A 16771-nucleotide genomic window follows, 5' to 3' on the forward strand; every position below is an offset into this window, starting at 1 on the left:
CTGGATATTATGGTCTGTGAGAGGTGATCTGGATATTATGGTCTGTGTGGAGGGGATCTGGATATTATGGTCTGTGAGAGGGGATCTGGATATTATGGTCTGTGAGGGGATCAGGATATTGTGGTCTGTGAGTCAGACATCTGCATATTATGGTCTGTGAGGGGATCTGGATATTATGGTCTGTGAGAGGGGATCTGGATATTATGGTCTGTGAGGGGATCTGGATATTATGGTCTGTGAGGGTTGATCTGGATTTTATGGCCTGTGAGGGGGGATCTGGATATTATGGTCTGTGAGAGGGGATCTGGATATTATGGTCTGTGAGGGGATCTGGATATTATGGTCTGTGAGAGGGGATCTGGAAATTATGGTCTGTGAGGGGATCTGGATATTATGGTCTGTGCGTGGGCGTCTGGATATTATGGTCTGTGAGGGGATCAGGATATTATGGTCTGAGGGTGGATCTGGATATTATGGTCTGTGAGGGTGGATCTGGATATTATGGTCTGTGAGGAGGGATATGAATATTATGGTCTGTGAGAGGGGATCTGGATATTATGGACTGTGACGGTGGAACTGGATATTATGGTCTGTGAGGGGGATCTGGATATTATGGTCTGTGAGGAGGATCTGGATATTATGGTCTGTGAGGGGGATCTGGATATTATGGTCTGTGAGAGGGATCTGGATATTATGGTCTGTGAGAGGGATCTGGATATTTTGGTCTGTGAGAGGGGATCTGGATATTATGGTCTGTGAGGGGGATCTGGATATTATGGTCTGTGAGGGTGGATCAGGATATTATGGTCTGAGGGTGGATCTGGATATTATGGTCTGTGAGGGTGGATCTGGATATTATGGTCTGTGAGGGTGGATCTGAATATTATGGTCTGTCAGGACCCAGGGATCTGGATATTATGGTCTGTGAGGGGGGATCTGGATATTATGGTCTGTGAGGGTGGATCTGGATATTATGGTCTGTGAGGGGGGATCTGGATATTATGGTCTGTGAGGGGGGATCTGGATATTATGGTCTGTGAGGGGATCTGCATATTATGGTCTGTGAGAGGGGATCTGGATATTATGGTCTGTTAGGGTGTCTGGATATTATGGTCTGTGAGAGGGGATCTGGATATTATGGTCTGTTAGGGTGTGTGGATATTATGGTCTGTGAGAGGGGATCTGGATATTATGGTCTGTGAGAGGGGATCTGGATATTATGGTCTGTTAGGGTGTGTGGATATTATGGTCTATGAGAGGGGATCTGGATATTATGGTCTGTTAGGGTATCTGGATATTATGGTCTGAGTGGGATCTGGACATTTTGGTCTGTGAGAGGGGATCTGGATATTATGGTCTGTTAGGGTATCTGGATATTATGGTCTGTGAGAGGGGATCTGGATATTATGGTCTGTTGGGGTGTCTGGATGTTATGGTCTGTGAGAGGGGATCTGGATATTATGGTCTGTTAGGGTGTCTGGATGTTATGGTCTGTGAGGGGGATCTGGATATTTTGGTCTGTGAGAGGGGATCTGGATATTATGGTCTGTGAGGGGGGATCTGGATATTATGGTCTGTGACGGTGGATCTGGATATTCTGGTCTGTGAGGGGGATCTGGATATTATGGTCTGTGAGGAGGATCTGGATATTATGGTCTGTGAGGGGGATCTGGATATTATGGTCTGTGAGAGCGATCTGGATATTATGGTCTGTGAGAGGGATCTGGATATTTTGGTCTGTGAGAGGGGATCTGGATATTATGGTCTGTGAGGGGGATCTGGATATTATGGTCTGTGAGGAGGATCTGGATATTATGGTCTGTGAGGGGGATCTGGATATTATGGTCTGTGAGGGGGGATCTGGATATTATGGTCTGTGAGGGGGATCTGGATATTCTGGTCTTTGAGGGGATCTGGATATTATGGTCTGTGAGGCTGGATCTGGATATTATGGTCTGTGAGAGGGGATCTGGATGTTCTGGTCTGTGAGAGGGATCTGGATATTATGGTCTGTGAGGGGGATCTGCATATTATGGTCTGTGAGGGGGGATCTGGATATTATGGTCTGTGAGGGGGATCTGGATATTATGGTCTGTGAGGGGGGATCTGGATATTATGGTCTGTGAGGGGGATCTGGATATTATGGTCTGTGAGGGGGGATCTGGATATTCTGGTCTGTGACGGTGGATCTGGATATTATGGTCTGTGAGGGGGATCAGGATATTATGGTCTGTGGGGGATCTCAATATTATGGTCTGTGAGGGGGATCTGGATATTATGGTCTGTGTGGGGGATCTCAATATTATGGTCTGTGAGGGGGATCTGGATATTATGGTCTGTGAGGAGGATCTGCATATTATGGTCTGTGAGGACCCAGGGATCTGGATATTATGGTCTGTGAGGACCCAGGGTTCTGGATATTATGGTCTGTGAGGGGGATCTGGATATTATGGTCTGTGAGGGGGATCTGGATATTATGGTCTGTGAGAGGGGATCTGGATATTATGGTCTGTGAGGGGGATCTGGATATTATGGTCTGTGAGGGTATCTGGATATTATGGTCTGTGGGAGGGGATCTGGATATTATGGTCTGTGAGAGGGGATCTGGATATTATGGTCTGTGAGAGGGATCAGGATATTATGGTCTGTGAGGGGGATCTGGATATTATGGTCTGTGAGGGGATCTGGATATTTTTGTCTGTGAGAGGGGATCTGGATATTATGGTCTGTGAGGGGATCTGGATATTATGGTTTGTGAGAGGGATCAGGATATTATGGTCTGTGAGGGGATCTGGATATTATGGTTTGTGAGGGGATCTGGATATTATGGTCTGTGGGGATCTGGATATTATGGTCTGTGAGGGGATCTGGATATTATGGTTTGTGAGGGGATCTGGATATTATGGTCTGTGGGGATCTGGATATTATGGTTTGTGAGGGGATCTGGATATTATGGTCTGTGAGAGGGATCAGGATATTATGGTCTGTGAGAGGGGATCTGGATATTATGGTCTGTGAGGACCCAGGGATCTGGATATTATGGTCTGTGAGGGGGATCAGGATATTATGGTCTGTGAGGGGATCTGGATATTATGGTCTGTGAGAGGGATCAGGATATTATGGTCTGTGAGAGGGGATCTGGATATTATGGTCTGTGACGTGCATCAGGATATTATGGTCTGTGAGGGTGGATCTGGATATTATGGTCTGTGAGGGTGGATCTGGATATTATGGTCTGTGAGGGTGGATCTGGATATTATGGTCTGTGAGGGGGATCTGGATATTATGGTCTGTGAGGGTGGATCTGGATATTATGGTCTGTGAGGGTGGATCAGGATATTATGATCTGTGAGGGGCATCTGCATATTATGGTCTGTGAGGACCCAGTGATCTGGATATTATGGTCTGTGAGTGGGGATCTGGATATTATGGTCTGTGAGTGGGGATCTGGATATTATGGTCTGTGAGAGGGATCTGGATATTATGGTCTGTGAGGGGGATCTGGATATTATGGTCTGTGAGAGGGGATCTGGATATTATGGTCTGTGAGAGGGGATCTGGATATTATGGTCTGTGAGGGGGGATCTGGATATTATGGTCTGTGAGGGGGGATCTGGATATTATGGTCTGTGAGGGGGGATCTGGATATTATGGTCTGTGAGTGGGGATCTGGATATTATGGTCTGTGAGGGTGATCTGGATATTATGGTCTGTGAGAGGGGATCTGGATATTATGGTCTGTGAGAGGGGATCTGGATATTATGGTCTGCGATAGGGGATCTGGATATTGTGGTCTGTGAGAGGGGATCTGGATATTATGGTCTGTGAGGGGGATCTGGATATTATGGTCTGTGAGGGGATCTGGATATTATGGCCTGTCAGGGAGGATCTGGATATTATGGTCTGTGAGGGGATCTGGATATTATGGTCTGTGAGGGCATCTGGATATTATGGTCTGTGAGGGTTGATCTGGATATTATGGCCTGTGAGGGAGGATCTGGATATTATGGTCTGTGATTCGGATATCTGCATATTATGGTCTGTGAGAGGGGATCTGGATCTTATGGTCTGTGAGGGGATCTGGATATTATGGTCTGTGAGTGGGGATCTGGATATTATGGTCTGTGAGATGGGGTCTCGATATTCTGGTCTGTGAGGGGATCAGGATATTATGGTCTGCGTGGGTGGTTCTGGATATTATGGTCTGTGACCAGATCTGGATATTATGGTCTGTGAGGGGGATCTGGATATTATGGTGTGTGAGGGGGATGTGGATATTATGGGCTGTGAGGGGGATCTGGATATTTTGGTCTGTGAGGGGGGATCTGGATATTATGGTCTGTGAGGGGGATCTGGATATTATGGTCTGTGAGGGGGGATCTGGATATTATGGTCTGGGAGGGGGATCTGGATATTATGGTCTGTGAGGGGGGATCTGGATATTGTGGCCTGTGAGGGGGATGTGGATATTATGGTCTGTGAGAGGGGATCTGGATATTATGGTCTGTTAGGGTATCTGGATATTATGGTCTGTGAGAGGGGATCTGGATATTATGGTCTGTTAGGGTGTCTGGATATTATGGTCTGTGAGAGGGGATCTGGATATTATGGTCTGTTAGGGTATCTGGATATTATGGTCTGTGAGGGTGGATCTGGATATTATGGTCTGTGACAGGGGATCAGGATATTGTGGTCTGTGAGGGTGGATCTGGATATTATGGTCTGTGAGGGGGGATCAGGATATTATGGTCTGTGAGTGGTGATCTGGATATTATGGTCTGTGAGGGATCAGGATATTATGGTCTGTGAGAGGTGATCTGGATATTATGGTCTGTGAGGGTGGATCTGGATATTGTGGTCTGTGACAGGGGATCAGGATATTATGGTCTGTGAGGGTGGATCTGGATATTATGGTCTGTGAGGGGGGATCTGGATATTCTGGACTGTGACGGTGGATCTGGATATTATGGTCTGTGAGGGGGATCTGGATATTATGGTCTGTGAGGGTAGATCTGGATATTATGGTCTGTGAGGGGGATCTGGATATTATGGTCTGTGAGTGGGATCTGGATATTATGGTCTGTGAGAGGGGATCTGGATATTATGGTCTGTGTGGAGGGGATCTGGATATTATGGTCTGTGAGGGGATCTGGATATTATGGTCTGTGAGGGGGGATCTGGATATTGTGGCCTGTGAGGAGGGATCTGGATATTCTGGTCTGTGAGGGGGATCTGGATATTATGGTCTGTGAGGGGATCTGGATATTATGGTCTGTGAGGGGATCTGGATATTATGGTCTGTGAGGGTTGATCTGGATATTATGGTCTGTGAGAGGGGATCTGGATATTATGGTCTGTGAGTCAGACATCTGCATATTATGGTCTGTGAGGGGATCTGCATATTATGGTCTGTGAGGGGATCTGGATATTATTGTCTGTGAGAGGGATCTCGATATTATGGTCTGTGAGGGGGATCTGGATATTATGGTCTGTGAGGGGATCTGGATATTATGGTCTGTGAGGGTTGATCTGGATATTATGGTCTGTGAGAGGGGATCTGGATATTATGGTCTGTGAGTCAGACATCTGCATATTATGGTCTGTGAGGGGATCTGGATATTATGGTCTGTGAGAGGGGATCTGGAAATTATGGTCTGTGAGGGGATCTGGATATTATGGTCTGTGCGTGGGCGTCTGGATATTATGGTCTGTGAGGGGATCACGATATTATGGTGTGTGTGGGTGGTTCTGGATATTATGGTCTGTGAGGAGGGATATGAATATTATGGTCTGTGAGAGGGGATCTGGATATTATGGACTGTGACGGTGGATCTGGATATTATGGTCTGTGAGGGGGGATCTGGATATTATGGTCTGTGAGGGGGATCTGGATATTATGGTCTGTGAGGGGATCTGGATATTTTGGTCTGTGAGAGGGGATCTGGATATTATGGTCTGTGAGGGGGATCTGGATATTATGGTCTGTGAGGAGGATCTGGATGTTATGGTCTGTGAGGGGGGTCTGGATATTATGGTCTGTGAGAGGGATCTGGATATTATGGTCTGTGAGAGGGATCTGGATATTATGGTCTGTGAGGGGGGATCTGGATATTATGGTCTGTGAGGGGGATCTGGATATTATGGTCTTTGAGGGGATCTGGATATTATGGTCTGTGAGGCTGGATCTGGATATTATGGTCTGTGAGAGGGGATCTGGATGTTCTGGTCTGAGAGGGATCTGGATATTATGGTCTGTGAGGGGGATCTGGATATTATGGTCTGTGAGGGGGGATCTGGATATTATGGTCTGTGAGGGGGATCTGGATATTATGGTCTGTGAGGGGGATCTGGATATTATGGTCTGTGAGGGGGCATCTGGATATTCTGGTCTGTGACGGTGGATCTGGATATTATGGTCTGTGAGGGGGGATCAGGATATTATGGTCTGTGAGGGGGATCAGGATATTATGGTCTGTGAGGGTGGATCTCGATATTATGGTCTGTGAGTGTGGATCTGGATATTATGGTCTGTGAGTGGGGATCTGGATATTATGGTCTGTGAGGGGGATCAGGATATTATGGTCTGTGAGGAGGATCTGGATATTATGGTCTGTGACGGTGGATCTGGATATTCTGGTCTGTGAGGGGGATCTGGATATTATGGTCTGTGAGGGGGGATCTGGATATTATGGTCTGTGAGGAGGATCTGGATATTATGGTCTTTGAGGGGATCTGGATGTTATGGTCTGTGAGGCTGGATCTGGATATTATGGTCTGTGAGAGGGGATCTGGATGTTCTGGTCTGTGAGGGGGATCTGGATATTATGGTCTGTGAGGGGGGATCTGGATATTATGGTCTGTGAGGGGGATCTGGATATTCTGGTCTGTGACGGTGGATCTGGATATTATGGTCTGTGAGGGGGATCAGGATATTATGGTCTGTGTGGGGGATCTCAATATTATGGTCTGTGAGGGGGATCTGGATATTATGGTCTGTGAGGGGGATCTGGATATTATGGTCTGTGTGGGGGATCTCAATATTATGGTCTGTGAGGGGGATCTGGATATTATGGTCTGTGAGGAGGATCTGCATATTATGGTCTGTGAGGACCCAGGGATCTGGATATTATGGTCTGTGAGGACCCAGGGTTCTGGATATTATGGTCTGTGAGGGGGATCTGGATATTATGGTCTGTGAGGGGGATCTGGATATTATGGTCTGTTCGGGTATCTGGATATTATGGTCTGTGAGAGGGGATCTGGATATTATGGTCTGTGAGGGGGATCTGGATATTATGGTCTGTGAGGGTATCTGGATATTATGGTCTGTGAGAGGGGATCTGGATATTATGGTCTGTGAGAGGGGATCTGGATATTATGGTCTGTGAGAGGGATCAGGATATTATGGTCTGTGAGGGGGATCTGGATATTATGGTCTGTGAGGGGATCTGGATATTATGGTTTGTGAGAGGGATCAGGATATTATGGTCTGTGAGGGGATCTGGATATTATGGTTTGTGAGAGGGATCAGGATATTATGGTCTGTGAGGGGATCTGGATATTATGGTTTGTGAGAGGGATCAGGATATTATGGTCTGTGAGGGGATCTGGATATTATGGTTTGTGAGGGGATCTGGATATTATGGTTTGTGAGCGGATCTGGATATTATGGTCTGTGAGAGGGATCTGGATATTATGGTCTGTGAGAGGGATCAGGATATTATGGTCTGTGAGAGGGGATCTGGATATTATGGTCTGTGAGGACCCAGGGATCTGGATATTATGGTCTGTGAGGGGGATCAGGATATTATGGTCTGTGAGGGGATCTGGATATTATGGTCTGTGAGAGGGATCAGGATATTATGGTCTGTGAGAGGGGATCTGGATATTATTGTCTGTGACGTGGATCAGGATATTATGGTCTGTGAGGGTGGATCTGGATATTATGGTCTGTGAGGGTGGATCTGGATATTATGGTCTGTGAGGGTGGATCTGGATATTATGGTCTGTGAGGGGGATCTGGATATTATGGTCTGTGAGGGTGGATCTGGATATTATGGTCTGTGAGGGTGGATCAGGATATTATGGTCTGTGAGGGTGGATCTGGATATTATGGTCTGTGAGGGGCATCTGCATATTATGGTCTGTGAGGACCCAGTGATCTGGATATTATGGTCTGTGAGTGGGGATCTGGATATTATGGTCTGTGAGTGGGGATCTGGATATTATGGTCTGTGAGTGGGATCTGGATATTATGGTCTGTGAGAGGGATCTGGATATTATGGTCTGTGAGAGGGATCTGGATATTATGGTCTGTGAGAGGGATCTGGATATTATGGTCTGTGAGGGGGATCTGGATATTATGGTCTGTGAGAGGGGATCTGGATATTATGGTCTGTGAGAGGGGATCTGGATATTATGGTCTGTGAGGGTGATCTGGATATTATGGTCTGTGAGAGGGGATCTGGATATTATGGTCTGTGAGAGGGGATCTGGATATTATGGTCTGCGAGAGGGGATCTGGATATTGTGGTCTGTGAGAGGGGATCTGGATATTATGGTCTGTGAGGGGGATCTGGATATTATGGTCTGTGAGGGGGATCTGGATATTATGGTCTGTGAGAGTGGATCTGGATATTATGGTCTGTGAGGGGATCTGGATATTATGGCCTGTCAGGGAGGATCTGGATATTATGGTCTGTGAGGGGATCTGGATATTATGGTCTGTGAGGGGATCTGGATATTATGGCCTGTGAGGGAGGATCTGGATATTATGGTCTGTGAGTCGGATATCTGCATATTGTGGTCTGTGAGAGGGGATCTGGATCTTATGGTCTGTGAGTGGGGATCTGGATATTATGGTCTGTGGGGGGATCTGGATATTATGGTCTGTGCGTGGGGATCTGGATATTATGGTCTGTGAGAGGGGGTCTCGATATTCTGGTCTGTGAGGGGATCAGGATATTATGGTCTGTGTGGGTGGTTCTGGATGTTATGGTCTGTGACCAGATCTGGATATTATGGTCTGTGAGGGGGATCTGGATATTATGGTCTGTGAGGGGGATGTGGATATTATGGTCTGTGAGGGGGATCTGGATATTTTGGTCTGTGAGGGGTGATCTGGATATTATGGTCTGTGAGGGGGATGTGGATATTATGGTCTGTGAGGTGGATCTGGATATTATGGTCTGTGAGGGGGATCTGGATATTATGGTCTGAGAGGGATCTGGATATTATGGTCTGTGAGGGGGGATCTGGATATTATGGTCTGTGAGGGGGATCTGTATATTATGGTCTGTGAGGGGGGATCTGGATATTATGGTCGGAGAGGGATCTGGATATTATGGTCTGTGAGGGAGATCTGGATATTATGGTCTGTGAGGGGGATCTGGATATTATGGTCTGTGAGGGGGATCTGGATATTATGGTCTGTGGGGAGGAACTGGATATTATGGTCTGTGAGGGGGGATCTGGATATTATGGTCTGTGAGGGTGGATCTGGATATTATGGTCTGTGAGAGGGGACCTGGATATTATGATCTGTGAGAGGGGATCTGGATATTATGGTCTGTGAGGGGGATCTGGATATTATGGTCTGTGAGGGGGATCTGGATATTATGGTCTGTGGGGAGGATCTGGATATTATGGTCTGTGAGGGTGGATCAGGATATTATGGTCTGTGAGAGGGATCTGCATATTATGGTCTGTGAGGGTGGATCTGGATATTATGGTCTGTGAGGGGGGATCAGGATATTATGGTCTGTGAGAGGGGATCTGGATATTATGGTCTGTGAGAGGGGATCTGGATATTATGGTCTGTGAGAGTTGATCAGGATATTATGGTCTGTGAGGGGGATCTGGATATTATGGTCTGGGAGGGGGATCTGAATATTATGGTCTGTGTGGGTTGATCTGGATATTATGGTCTGTGAGGACCCTGGACCTGGTTATTATGGTCTGTGAGGGTGGATCTGGATATTATGGTCTGTGAGGGGGACCTGGATATTATGGTCTGTGAGAGGGGACCTGGATATTATGGACTGTGAGGGGGACCTGGATATTATGAGTGTGAGGGGGATCTGGATATTATGGTCTGTGAGGGATGATCTGGATATTCTGGTCTGTGAGGGGGATCTTGATATTATTGTTTATGAGGACCCCGGATCTGAATATTGTTTTCACTGATGACCCCGGGATCTGGATATTATGGTTTGTGAGGGCAGATCTGGATATTATGGTCCGTGACGGGAGATCTGGATATTGTGGTCTGTGATGGCCAAGCTGGATATTATGGTCTGTGAAGGCAGATCCGGATATTATGGTCTGTGAGGGGCATCTGGATGTTGTGGTCTGTGAGGGGTGGTCTGCATATTTTGTTCTGTGAGGACCCTGGTGTCTGGATATTATGGTCTGTGTGAGGACTTCGGGATGTGGATATTACGTTTTGCGAGCTGTGACGGCCAGTAACTGGTCCATCTGTTGCAGGAGACGCCAATGGAGGAGCAACAGAAGAAGCAGTCAGTGGCTCGGTCGAAGAAGATGTTGCCGGTGGGCATCCGGGCGATATTCCGCCCTCCAGGAGGAGGGGGAACCCGTCGGCGTTGCCGACCTGACCAGCGGGGCTTCATCTGCTCAGACTGCGGCAAGACCTTCGAGCACTCCTGCCACTTTGAGCGGCACCTGCGGGTTCACACGGGCGAACGGCCCTTCAAATGCACCACCTGCGACAAGGACTTCAACCACAAGTCGAACCTGGTGCGGCACGAGCGCACTCACACGGGCGAGAGGCCCTTCCAGTGCCAGACCTGTGGCAAGGAGTTCAGCCAGCCCTCCAACCTGGTCAAGCACCAGCTGACCCACACTGGAGAGAAGCCTTTTCGCTGCCAGACCTGTGGGCGGGACTTCAGCCGTCTCTCTAACCTGGCCACCCACCAGCGCACCCACACAGGCGAGAAGCCCTTTCGCTGCCCCATCTGTGCCAAGGACTTCAGCCAGTCCTCTATCCTCCGCCGGCACCAGCGCACTCACACCAAGGAGAAGAAGTATCGCTGTGTGGTGTACGGGGCCGGAGCCCGGTCAGGGAGGCGCGTGCTGCTGCACACGGGAGACAAGGCCAGGTAACACCGCCTGGGGGTGAGGGGGGACGATGGAGGACGATGGAGGGAGGGGCAAGAGAGCGAAAGGGAAGAGACCACGGGGTGTGGGCCCAATCCCGACCCCAAGTCCCGACCCCCTACCCCCTCTGAGCCCCGACCCCCTCCTCCCTCCGACCCCGACCCCCTACCCCCTCCGAGCCCCGAGCCCCTCCGAGCCCCGAGCCCCTCCGAGCCCCGAGCCCCTCCGAGCCCCGAGCCCCTCCGACCCCGAGCCCCTCCGACCCCGAGCCCCTCCGACCCCGAGCCCCTCCGACCCCGAGCCCCTCCGACCCCGAGCCCCTCCGACCCCGAGCCCCTCCGACCCCGACCCGCTCCGACCCCGAGCCTTGACCCCCCCCCTGAGCCCCGACGCCGAGCCCTGAGCCCCGACCCCCCTGTAATGAGAGTGATGGACTGATTGGAGAGACTGTGCTAACACTAATCCTGCTCCGTTTTCTGTTGCAGTGTGTTGGAGGTCGGCCGCCTGCAGCTGAGTGACTCGGACCAGGCTGAGGCACTGGACAAGGACCGGGCCCGGGAGTCTGACCTGTCGGATGAGGAATATCAGGGCGCCGCGGAGCTCTTCATCTGCTCGGACTGTGGGAAGAGCTTCAAGACCATGTCCAAGCTGGAGAAGCACCAGGAGGAGCACGGAGATGAGAGCGCCTTGCCCGGCACTGACCGCTAGGATCGCGGCTCGCGAGGGACCCCGCCAGGAGTGTCGCCGATTGCCGCTCGACTCCAGGCTTCCTCCCGACACTCCACAGGAGAGCAGAGCCCTGTCTCCCTATGAACTGAAACTCGCTCCCTTAGGCGTGAGGTGAAGTGGAGAAGTGAGTCACTGGATGAAGCGTTACCCTTTTTACCGCTGGGATGATCTGGTCTCCTGTCGGCTCAAAGTGGCTCCGTCGCATCCAGGTTAAGAAAAAAAAGTCGGATTTATTTACAAGTAGGTGGATTACACAGAAGCGGAAACACCGTCGCATCCAGGTTAAGACAAATAGTCAGATTTATTTACAAGTAGGTCGGTTACACAGAAGTCGTCGCACGCAGCGAGAAGCTAGATTGTAGAATAATTGAATTAACGACGCAAACCATTTTGAAATATTGAAGAGTCCATTCCAATTATTGTGAACCGAGTCTCTTGACTGAATGTTAACACGGATATTTGACACTACGGCCCACCCCCCTCTTTTCCCCCACCCCCCCCATCCTTCAATGCTGCTTCAGAGCGGGGAAAGGCAGACAGCGTAGGGGAACTGGAAGTCTTACGGCTGCTGCTACATTTCTTGGAAGTGGAAGCAGGCTTTTGAGAAATAATTGGGGGTCTCTCGTGGCCGGGACATCAAACTATCGCTCATTTCTACCCCTCCAGTAGCTAATGGCATGAACCGGGATCACTTGCTCTTCGCACAACAGAAACCGTTCAGCGTGCCTCAGGCGAATTTGCCCGCATCAACATTTCAAAGGCGGGCAGGACTCCACAGAATCGCCCTCCCAGCTTGACTCGATTTCCATCCTGATTACTCCGTCAATGCCTGGTCACTGCCCCTCGAGACTAGCCGTTGTCTGGAGACAGTTCTGCGAATAGACTCTCTCCCCACTAAGATAAAGAGGTGCCGTTAAGGATAAAACTACCTGAAGTCAGACTTGAAATGACATCAACCACTCTGGTCGTTTTAAAAAGACCTGAAGTTTCATTGACAGACGTTGCTTCTGTACAACGTGGACATATTGGCACGCCGTAAAGTCTTGGCACTGACAAGCCCATTAAAGGACGGGTCTGAGGGGGCCCGAGGGCCTTTGTCACGGTCTCTCAGTTGAGAGTTCCCACGTGTACGACTATCGCAACCTCAGGACATCCCAGAGCACTTTGCAGCCAATGAAGAACTTTTGAAGCGCAGTCACTGGGAATGTGTGGTGGCCATTTTATGCACAGCAAGATCCCACAAACAACAATGTGATGAATAACCCATTTAATGTGGGGGTTTTCTTGGTTGGTTGGTGGGTGGGGGGGGCAGTTGTCACTTGAGGGAGGAATATTGGCCCCAGGACTCCGGTGAGAACTCCCTCTGCTCTTCCAATAGTGGCCATGGGATCTTTAACATCCACCCGAGGGGGCAGACGGGGGCTTCAATTTAACGTCTCTTCCAAAGGGACGGCACCTCCGACAGTGCGACGCTCCCTCAGTACTGACCCTCCGACAGCGCGGCGCTCCCTCAGCACCGACCCTCCGACAGCGCGGCGCTCCCTCAGTACCGACCCTCCGACAGCGCGGCGCTCCCTCAGCACCGACCCTCCGACAGCGCGGCGCTCCCTCAGTACCGACCCTCCGACAGCGTGGCGCTCCCTCAGTACCGACCCTCCGACAGCGCGGCGCTCCCTCAGTACGGACCCTCCGACAGCGTGGCGCTCCCTCAGTACCGACCCTCCGACAGCGCGGCGCTCCCTCAGTACCGACCCTCCGACAGCGCGGCGCTCCCTCAGTACCGACCCTCCGACAGCGCGGCGCTCCCTCAGTATCGACCCTCCGACAGCGCGGCGCTCCCTCAGTACCAACCCTCCGACAGCGCGGCGCTCCCTCAGTACCGACCCTCCGACAGCGCGGCGCTCTCTCAGTACCGACCCTCCGAAAGCGCGGCGCTCCCTCAGTACCGACACCCTCCAACAATGATCAACTTTGGGAGTTAGGGGTCTTCTAACCGACTGTCTCACTTGGAGAGACACCACATCCTGCCCGGTGAGCATGTCTGCCTTTGATTTCCCGACCCTCTGGGTTACGGCTTGTGTTACTGACTTGGTCGCCTGTTTCCATGGAGATGAGGAGTGGAGGCGTATGGGGGAAGAGGTGTAACTCGCAGTCACTGAGCTACTCCCCCGGCCTGCGATCGACCAGCACCATGCCACTCACCCATTCCCGGGGCTCCTCCTGTGTCCACGTTTAAAGAATAAAGACACTACGTCTCCCCACATTTCTGACCTGCCGAGGGGGTTTTCTCACTGCTAAGTCTGCGCCAATACGTCCGGGGAAAATCGGATAACCGTACTCCTTTGCCCTCCATCTCCCAGCGCGAACGGTGAATGGCCCGTGGGTCAAGGGGCAGCCTAGATTAGTTGGAGGGCGAAGGTCACCTGGCGAGTGGCGCAGAAGCTCCCCCCCCTGTTGCGTTTTGGGGATTTCCGACAGGGATATTTTCCGATTTTTTTTTTTGATACGATTCAGATTAACTCCCATAAGATGCAGAATCTCTCCCTCTTTATCTGGACAGAGAGGGGAAAATGGCGACTTGTTATGTCAATGAGTAGGAGATAGGTCACTCGCTGACACGGTTGCCCATATCAGCTTGAGACAATGGGGGGCTGAAAACTCATTTCAGCGTCCCCAATGAACATCGGCTCTGGGTCTCCTGTCTTCACAAGAGCTCAGCGGGATTGGCTGGAAGCTCTTAGACGTAGGAGGACCATAGCCAATATGATTGGCGGCTGAAACGGCCAATCCCGGGTGCAGAGAAGCAGGGAGGGTGAAAGGATACACCCTTGGGGCTCCCTATCCAGCTGGGAGAGATGGGTCGATGCGGAGGGGAATTCAAGCGCAGGGAGAGAGCATTGTCTCCTTCGGATTAGTACTGACCAGACTCGGAGAAACCATTGGTCGGTAGAGTGTATGTGGGCCATCGACGGGCATCGTGCCGTCTTTATAGTTTTCATGTTTTGAGGAGTGTTATGAAATAGTTTAGAATTCACTGTAAATGTTCCCTCTGTGTGTAAAATAAACCTTCCGTTTGGTTTACAGTTGGCCGTGTCTCGCGAGAGTTTTCATCAGCCCACCTTCCATGGGGGACACGTGTGAACAGGTGACCCGGTGGGCGTAACCTGGTGGGTTGGCGGCTCCGCCCCTCACCATCAGGTGACCCGGTGGGCGTAACCTGGTGGGTTGGCGGCTCCGCCCCTCACCGTCAGGTGACCCGGTGGGCGTAACCTGGTGGGTTGGCGGCTCCGCCCCTCACCGTCAGGTGACCCGATGGGCGTAACCTGGTGGGTTGGCGGCTCCGCCCCTCACCGTCAGGTGACCCGGTGGGCGTAACCTGGTGGGTTGGCGGCTCCGCCCCTCACCATCAGGTGACCCAGTGGGCGTAACCTGGTGGGTTGGTGGCTCCGCCCCCTCACCATCAGGTGACCTGGTGGGCGTAACCTGGTGGGTTGGCGGCTCCGCCCCTCACCATCAGGTGACCCGGTGGGCGTAACCTGGTGGGTTGGCGGCTCCGCCCCTCACCGTCAGGTGACCCGGTGGGCGTAACCTGGTGGGTTGGCGGCTCCGCCCCTCACCATCAGGTGACCCGGTGGGCGTAACCTGGTGGGTTGGCGGCTCCGCCCCTCACATGACCAGATGTTGAACAAAAGAGAGACTTTCATGACCTCTCGCTGTCTCACAGCCAATGGTACTTTTTGAAGTGTCCTCACTGTTGTAATGTAGGAAACATGGCAGCCAATTAGCGCACAGCAAGATCCCACAAACAGCAATGTGATAAAGGACCAAATTATCTGATTTTAGTGATGTTGGTTGAATGATAAATATTGGCCCCAGGACACCATGGAGAACTCCACCTGCTCTTCTCAACTAGTGGCCGTGGGATCTTTTACACCCACCTGAGAGGGGCAGACGGGGCCTCGGTTTAACGTCTCATCCGAAAGACGGCACCTCTGACAGTGCAGCACTCCCTCAGTACTGGGACCGGGGAGTGTGGGCCTGGATTATGGGGCTCAAGTCCTAGAGTATATCCATCTCCCTCCGACAGTGCAGCACTCTCTCAGTACTGGGACCGGGGAGTGTGGGCCTGGATTATGGGGCTCAAGTCCTAGAGTATATCCATCTACCTCCGACAGTGCAGCACTCCCTCAGTACTGGGACCGGGGAGTGTGGGCCTGGATTATGGGGCTCAAGTCCTAGAGTATATCCATCTACCTCCGACAGTGCAGCACTCCCTCAGTACTGGGAGCGGGGAGTGTGGGCCTGGATTATGGGGCTCAAGTCCTAGAGTATATCCATCTACCTCCGACAGTGCAGCACTCCCTCAGTACTGGGACCGGGGAGTGTGGGCCTGGATTATGGGGCTCGAGTCCTAGAGTATATCCATCTCCCTCCGACAGTGCAGCACTCCCTCAGTACTGGGACCGGGGAGTGTGGGCCCGGATTATGGGCTCAAGTCCCAGAGTATATCCATCTCCCTCCGACAGTGCAGCACTCCCTCAGTACTGGGACCGGGGAGTGTGGGCCTGGATTATGGGCTCAGGTCCTAGAGTATATCCATCTCCCTCCGACAGTGCAGCACTCCCTCAGTACTGGCACCGGGGAGTGTGGGCCTGGATTATGGGGCTCAGGTCCTAGAGTATATCCATCTACCTCCGACAGTGCAGCACTCCCTCAGTACTGGGACCGGGGAGTGTGGGCCTGGATTATGGGGCTCAGGTCCTAGAGTATATCCATCTCCCTCCGACAGTGCAGCACTCCCTCAGTACTGGCACCGGGGAGTGTGGGCCTGGATTATGGGGCTCGAGTCCTAGAGTATATCCATCTACCTCCGACAGTGCAGCACTCCCTCAGTCCTGGGACCGGGGAGTGTGGGCCTGGATTATGG

The 16771-nt window shown here is 51.2% G+C and overlaps 1 protein-coding gene across 1 annotated transcript in view; it reads left to right on the plus strand.

Moving 5' to 3' along the window:
• Nucleotides 1–14927, plus strand: part of LOC137310884 (zinc finger protein 572-like) — an 88126-nt gene extending 73199 nt beyond the window's left edge. The window contains exons 2-3 of the mRNA XM_067978433.1: nt 10486–11117; nt 11601–14927. Of these exons, the coding sequence (XP_067834534.1) occupies nt 10495–11117; nt 11601–11823 (846 nt within the window). The 5' untranslated portion in view covers nt 10486–10494 and the 3' untranslated portion in view covers nt 11824–14927. The remainder of the gene's footprint in view (nt 1–10485; nt 11118–11600) is intronic.
• Nucleotides 14928–16771: the final 1844 nt, after the last annotated feature.

The sequence above is a fragment of the Heptranchias perlo genome, unplaced genomic scaffold, assembly GCF_035084215.1.
Source record: "Heptranchias perlo isolate sHepPer1 unplaced genomic scaffold, sHepPer1.hap1 HAP1_SCAFFOLD_286, whole genome shotgun sequence".
Lineage (NCBI taxonomy): Eukaryota > Metazoa > Chordata > Chondrichthyes > Hexanchiformes > Hexanchidae > Heptranchias > Heptranchias perlo.